General features: G+C 48.2%; 1 protein-coding gene across 1 annotated transcript; it reads left to right on the top strand.

Moving 5' to 3' along the window:
- The first annotated feature begins 819 nt into the window (after positions 1–819).
- HOXA13 (homeobox A13) lies at positions 820–3,943 on the top strand. The gene is made up of 2 exons (XM_036088769.2): positions 820–1,744; positions 2,474–3,943. The coding sequence occupies exons 1-2, from the start codon at positions 820–822 to the stop codon at positions 2,716–2,718; spliced, it is 1,170 nt and encodes a 389-aa protein (XP_035944662.2). The 3' UTR covers positions 2,719–3,943.
- Positions 3,944–7,561: the final 3,618 nt, after the last annotated feature.

Genomic DNA, 7,561 nt, shown 5'->3' with positions numbered 1-7,561 from the left:
AGTCGTTCTGACACCCTGTGGGCCTAAGTGCAAGTGTATGAAATTGCCCGCCAACACTGTAGACAGGAAAGCGGAGAGAGCTCCTAAACACAGTCCAAGTTTCCCAGTGGAATGTCCTGGGACCCATGAGCCAGGCGCATCCGTAAATGCCCCGTCGCGGTTCCCCTGAAAGGAGCCAAATCTTGACACTCTTGAAGCCGAAAGCGCTAGTGTCCACGCTAGGGTCCCACTGCAGAAAGACTCGCGGATACCTGGAAAGAAAACAGCTTCAAAGGCCCCAAGAAACACCCAGCCTGGACTACGCCCCGTTTTCGGTACTATCCCATCCCCAACCGCCCGCAGATTTACCTGACCCACTCCCACTGCTTCAGGTCTCAACGCAACAGCGCGCCTCCGTCCCCTCCCCGCCTAACTCTGCTCTGGGCCCCACTGGGACAGAAGAAGGGAAGGGGAGCTGCGAGGAGGCCGCCCTTCTTTCCCTACCCTACCCGCCCAGTCCTCCGCCCCCACTCGTCCGCGTCCCCCACCTCTCCCCTGGGTGAATGGTTCGCGGCCGCGCGGCGGGCGCTGGCGCTGGGGACGGCGCGGGCGGCGGCGGGGACCGCGGGTGCACAGCGCAGAGCCTGGGTTGGAGCCGCCCGCTTTGCATACGCCGTGGGCGGAGCGGGGGGGGCGGGCCAATGGGCGGCCGCCTGGCGCGACCCCGCGGGGCGCGATCCGCCCCCCTCGCTCGGGCCCCGGCCCCGCGCCGCGCGCTCTTCACTTCTTGGGGGCTTTTTAAAACAGCGCCACTGGGGTCTTCTCCATGCGGCTCGGGCTATGACAGCCTCCGTGCTCCTCCACCCCCGCTGGATCGAGCCCACCGTCATGTTTCTCTACGACAACGGCGGTGGCTTGGTGGCCGACGAACTCAACAAGAACATGGAAGGGGCGGCGGCGGCGGCGGCAGCGGCGGCGGCGGCGGCGGCGGCCGGGGCCGGGGGCGGGGGCTTCCCCCACCCGGCGGCCGCGGCCGCGGGGGGCAACTTCTCGGTGGCGGCGGCGGCCGCAGCGGCGGCAGCGGCCGCAGCCAACCAGTGCCGCAACCTGATGGCGCATCCGGCGCCCCTGGCGCCCGGCGCCGCGGCCGCCTACAACAGCGCGCCCGGGGAGGCGCCCCCGTCGGCCGCCGCCGCCGCCGCCGCCGCCGCCGCCGCTGCTGCAGCGGCCGCGGCGGCGTCGTCCTCAGGAGGGCCCGGCCCCGCGGGCCCGGCGGGTGCCGAGGCAGCCAAGCAGTGCAGTCCCTGCTCGGCGGCGGCGCAGAGCTCGTCGGGGCCCGCGGCGCTGCCCTACGGCTATTTCGGCAGCGGCTACTACCCGTGCGCCCGCATGGGCCCGCACCCCAACGCCATCAAGTCGTGCGCGCAGCCCGCCTCGGCCGCCGCGGCGGCCGCCGCCTTCGCGGACAAGTACATGGATACCGCCGGCCCGGCGGCCGAGGAGTTCAGCTCCCGCGCTAAGGAGTTCGCCTTCTACCACCAGGGCTACGCGCCCGGGCCTTACCACCACCATCAGCCCGTGCCTGGCTACCTGGATATGCCGGTGGTGCCCGGCCTCGGGGGCCCCGGCGAGTCGCGCCACGAGCCCCTGGGTCTTCCCATGGAAAGCTACCAGCCCTGGGCGCTGCCCAACGGCTGGAACGGCCAAATGTACTGCCCCAAAGAGCAGGCGCAGCCTCCCCACCTCTGGAAGTCCACTCTGCCCGGTAAATGGCGCCCCCTTCTCAACCCCGGTCCTCCGGCTCTGCTCCAGCTTCTCTGCCGCTCGCTCCCGGGTCACCCTCCTGGCCCTCTGCTCTCCCCCGCTGGCCTGTCCCGGGGGCGCTGCACCCCGGGGCGCCCGACCCTGGCTGGCTGGGGCGGCCCGCACTGCCCTTGAGTTGGGCTGGCTCCTCGCTCTTCCTGGGTGAGGGATGGCTGGGAAGAAGCTTGTGAGGACCCTGGCTGGCTCCCTTCTCCCTCTGCGCCCCGCCCTCCCCAGCCCTTGACATCGACTTAAGGATGGAAAATTGACCTGGAAACGGTTTCCCAAACTGACCGTATTCGCTCTCTCTCAAAAAAAAAATGGCTTCAGTGTAGAAGCATCAAGTGTTGGGGCTTGGGGTATACAGAGAAGAGTCAGGCATAGAAGAGTTGTCCCCTGAGCCTGGCGCTAAGGTGTGGGCCGCTGGGCCAGGCGATCAAGAGAACCCAGGGTGCTGTGCGGACAACGTGGCCCGGTTGGGGTGGTCATTGGGGCCCTAGGCGATTTCATTTCGGTGCAGAACTAACAACCCTCCCCACCGACCCTCCAGGTTGTAGCAGAAGGCTGGATTGTGCAATGCGTGGCAAAGGGCAGCTGGGCGCTGCAAGGGGGGTGGCTCAGATAGAGCTGTCGCCTGTGTCTTAGCCTGGGTGTGATCCCTGTGTAACTTGCCTTCTTCCCTATCTTCCAGACGTGGTCTCTCATCCCTCAGACGCCGGCTCCTACAGGCGGGGGAGAAAGAAGCGCGTCCCTTACACCAAGGTGCAATTAAAAGAACTCGAACGGGAATATGCTACAAACAAATTCATTACCAAGGACAAACGGAGGCGGATATCAGCCACGACAAATCTCTCTGAGCGGCAGGTTACAATCTGGTTCCAGAATAGGAGGGTCAAAGAGAAAAAAGTCATCAACAAACTGAAGACCACTAGTTAATGGATTAAAAATGGAGCGAGAGGGCAACTTGAAGAAATGCTTCAGAACTGGTTGCTTTGCCCAGATAATGAACATAATGCTTAATAATAATAATTGAAGAATGGGAAAGAGAAAGAGAAAGACACTGGCATTTTGCTTTCCTAAGGGGGATCTCTTTCTCCTTGGTGGAATCTACAACTCTTTTAAAACTTTAAGAAAAGGTAAAGACTTCCAGTTCTCCCGCCAACCCCACCAGACCGTTAAATGACAAACTCTAGAGTCAAACGTCAACCCCCAAATATGCAATTTCAGATAAGTTACACATTTACTGAAATCTTGTAAGTATTTATGTGATCATAATATTTCAGGATACTGTGTTATATGGTAATAATCCAAAAGTTGGTTACAAAAGCAAGAGGCTGTTGTAAACATCTGTTTGTCCTTGGGTCGCCATTGCCATCCCCTTTGCATGTTAAGTGACTGCTCAGGTAAATCTTAGTGAAATTCCTACCATTGTTGTATATTCTGCAAAACATCTTATGTATAGATTTAGAAAGGGAGAGAGAAGAAGGTACTGAAATAATGATCTTGGGCAATTTACAATGAAGAAAGAGAGAGAAAGCTTTTCCAAGGATCATTTGTCTTGGTAGTAAATACAACCAGCTGAGCCTTTGAGGCTACAAGGAAACCCCAGGTTGGGAATATCCTTCTGACAATAATTTTAAATTGCTTATAACAAGCATATTTTGTGGCATTTGGATTATATTTTCTGCTTGATATAATTTACTTTCCAAAGAATTTAATAATTTTTAAAAAATATTTAAAGCATCAGATGTTTCATAGAATTCCCTTTATCAGATCTCCTGAGAGGTCCACCCCGACATGGTGAACTTTGGTTTGAAGAGAATTCATGTTTCATTTAAATTGGTATTTCCAAATATTTACTAAACATTTTGCTAGAGAGTAATTTTGCTTTTTTATTTTTTAGAAAACTCAGAGCGGAAATCCATTCCCCCCGAAACATTTAGATGTTTACATTCTATATTTTGATCTATTAGGGATTAGTATTTTTTCCTTGTTTATTGTGTTATAAGACTGCATAAGGAAGTTTAGGGATTCATCTTTACAGCACATTTTTAATCAAGCAGTTATTTCAACCAGCACATTCATTTTGTTCACATTCACTATAAAATGCTATCTTGTAAATAAAGACATTCAGCACACTGTGAAAATGTATTTGTGCACCTGCTTTTCAAACATTTCTACTAAAAATAATAATTAAAAAGAACCTTAGACCTGTAGATAGTGATATAGAAGTATTAATTATGGTAATAAAATAGTCACTGCCATTAAAATCTGAAGGAAATACTCATTATTTTCCAAGCTAAATGTGCACTGCACAGAAAGAAAAGGAGTGGGTTTGTCCTATACAAACCAAGGATCATTCTATTCTATTATTATTCAGCCTTTTTTTTTTTTCACTACAAATCTTTTAAATAAAAGGAGAAATCCCTCATAACTAAAATCTTAAAATTTGGATAAGTGCTTCAGGAGAGTTAAAGTGTTAAGCATTCTGAAAAGGAGAAAGAAGAAAGGAGGAAGGGATAGTATAAATTCCCAGACTCACTGTGGAAAATGAAAACCAGTTGTTTAGTATCAGTGATGCCCAGGCTGTAGTATTTTAAAATCTGCTATTGGATCTGCATGTGTCTGAAAGGGCAGGTTTTGATATTTGTTGAAATGACAGGACTAGGAAAGGCCTTAAACCTTGACCTTGACGAAAAAAGACAATTTGTGACCTTGACTTTTGACAGCTCATGAATTGGCCTCGGCTGGATTAGTAGATCAAGGGCGCCACCTCGCGTTGACAAGCTTCCTTGTAATTCTTCAGCTTCAAGGGAATCAAAAGGTCTTACCTCCTTGACTCCCTGTTTTAGAGATTTAGTACTCATTTCTTTGGCTCCAGATGGAACAAATTTGAATATATGTAAGTTATACATGTGCCTGTATATATGTGAATATATATTATATATGTGTATACATGTGTACTTGGCATATTGGTGCTCGTGTGTGCTTGTATATATATTTGTAGACTCTGTACAGATACAGTATCACTAATTACTGATGATCCAAGATGTTGTAATTTAAGGTGATTTCTAGAGTTGAGGTACAAAATGTACTTTACATGATGAAGTTTTGCTCCTTTTCTTTAATGGCCAAGTTTGATTTGTCTTCACCGTCCTTGTTCTGCCTCAGATTTCTGCAGATCTGCTTTAAAGCTGTACATTTTTGTTACAGTCTAAAGGTGTTCTTAAATAACCATTCTTTCCTGGCCCTCACCCTCCAAGGTGGTCTACCATCCTAATTAGAGCTATAGGGGAGTCTATACGGCAAATAAAAAGTTTCAGATGCCTTGCTAACTCTAGAGTTCTAGAGTTACATTTCAGAAATTCAAAGAAACTCACCTCTTAAGAGGTCAGTATGGAGAGCTTAAAGATCTCATAGCTACAAAATGACCATAATACGGATGCAGAAGGAGAGTTATCCTGGATCGCTCAGAGCCGAGTGCTGCTCCTGGGTGGTGCGTGCAATCTTATACTGGAGCTTGTGAGGCTGCCGTTTGATTTGTGGAAGAAATAGATACAGAGAGTATTAACAGTCACCATCAAAACTATAATAAATATTATATCTACTACTTACTGACCCCCAACAACACATCAGTTGCTGTGTTTAGAGTCATAAATAATACATATGTATGTTTTATATTTAATATACACATAGGGTAATGTGTTTTTGTCAAATCCATGCTATGCATGTATATATATGTTGGTGGAACCAGGAGCCTTAGGATGCAGAATTTTGAGATGAGGTCAATTTTATCTTTATGTTAGAGGAAAGTAATTGTGAATCAAAAAACCATATTTATCGGTTTATGGAAAGAAATACTGGTTGGTTAGAAACCTGGCTGACGGAAACCTCCCCGACCTGAAGACTTAGAGCTTCTTTATAGGTGGAGAATTATGGAATCTCTAAAGCTGTCTCAGAAACAGCATGGTCTTGAAAACATACATATGGAATGGTCTTGTGAAGTGCAATCCAATTTTGCTGTCCTGAAAGTGGATTTTCACTCCACTTGTGGAAACAAATGAAAATGATGCTTCAGATCAAGCTCCCCACATCGTGTGCCCCAGCACTCCCTTTCTAAATGAGCTGCCATCAAGCCAAAGTAACAACTTTCTCCCCAAATGTTTAAAGTGGTGGAAAATCCCCTCAAAGCTGGGTCATACTGTGTGTTTACGGAACAGCTCCAAAGGGGACTCTTCTGTTGACGGGGGATATTTTTCTTTAGATGTAAGAAATATTCTGAGCTTCAGGCCTAGGAAGGAGGCCAACAGCAGCTCTGCAGCCGGAATACCGCCCCTTCCACAACCCATCGCAGGAACTCTGGGTAAAGTAGTAGTTTTCTTTTCTTTTCTTTTCTTTTTTTTTTCCCCCTCTCTTCAATTTTTGAAACTAATGACAGAAGACATGTCAGGGGTTTTTTGTGGGTTTTTTTTCCCCCTGTTCTAAAATGGTAGTTGATAATGGCGATCTTACCAAACTCCCCTCTTATTTAAAATTCCCATGGATCTACCAGATAACCTGAGGCAAGCATGGATTATGAGGGCTCCCTAATGCCCAAATAGCAATTAGCCTAAACCTTTAGAAAAAAAGATATCCAGGAGGACTCCAGCCACCATATAAGAATAATAACACCCGACACCAGGATAGTGTTGTTGAATAGCTGATTCAATTTTTTTTTTCCTAAAAGGGAAACCTTTTCTGAACAAGACATTGTAAATATGGAAACAGCTAGACACCGTTTTCATCTATTAAATTTGCAAAGATTTTTAATCCTGTAGTGGCCTACCATTTTAAAAATTGTAAATGTGGGACTTTAAAAAAAAAAAAAAACACTTTTCCCATATGCTCTTAATTCTGTCAAATTTATTAAGGTATTTGAAGTGGATGATTGTAAAATGTCACTTTGCATTTAACTACTATTTATGCCTGATGCAGAACTGAAGCCATCCGCTTAAATTGTTAAAAAAAAAAAAAAAAAAAAACACGATGATTTTTAAAGAAAGGGAGGGAAGAAAATTATTCTTTTTTTAAAAAACTTAACCTAATTGAAGTGTTTTCTTAAAAATTCACGAGGCAGTGAAATTCAGCTGAGGGTGATACGAATGTGTGCGGGTAGTCAGTGACACAGATTTCACCGTATAATATATGTGCAGATTACACCCCGCTGCGTGGGCTTGGAGGGCTCGGTGAAGATGCGGCGTCTCGCTTCCTCTCTACGAATTCCGGAGTTTCGGAGCGGAGACGATCGCTGTCCGGGACTGCTAAGCCCCAGACCTGGTGGGCTGAGAGGCGCCCTTCCGGATTTGCGGACCTCTACGCGAGAGACGCTAGGGGCTTCCTGATTTATGCGCATTCCTTTAAAGTTGATCGAATGCGTGTCAGCAGCCCAAGACCTGGAGAATCAGAGAAATGTGCAGCGAGTAGCTCACATCCCATTTTTCATAAGCAGTGATGTAGCGTTATCCAAGCGGTCGGGGAAGATTTATGCCTAGGTTTTAGGACCCGCACACAATAATTAAGTTTTCAACTGCTAGGCCGCCGGGTAAATAACAGCCGGCCTCACTCTTTATGAAAACACCCACTTTCTGATCGGCTGCTTCGACCCTCGCACATCTACCTAGCGCCGCCGAATGCCTGCGAGGTGTTCGCTATTTTTAATTTGATTTTAAAGGGAAGAGAAAAGACGCCGGCACGGAAAAATCCCTCCACCGAAGCAGCTAAGGCCTTGTCACAGCTGACT

This window comes from Halichoerus grypus, chromosome 12 (assembly GCF_964656455.1).
Source record: "Halichoerus grypus chromosome 12, mHalGry1.hap1.1, whole genome shotgun sequence".
Classification (NCBI taxonomy): Eukaryota; Metazoa; Chordata; class Mammalia; order Carnivora; family Phocidae; genus Halichoerus; species Halichoerus grypus.
This window is presented reverse-complemented; position numbering and strand designations above follow the sequence as displayed.

Excerpts from the sequence above, each read along its gene's own strand:
- HOXA13 (XM_036088769.2), top strand. The coding sequence starts at position 820 with ATGACAGCCTCCGTGCTCCTCCACCCCCGCTGGATCGAGCCCACCGTC. Across the intron at positions 1,745-2,473 it reads CTGGAAGTCCACTCTGCCCG|ACGTGGTCTCTCATCCCTCA; the intron begins GTAAATGGCGCC and ends CCTATCTTCCAG.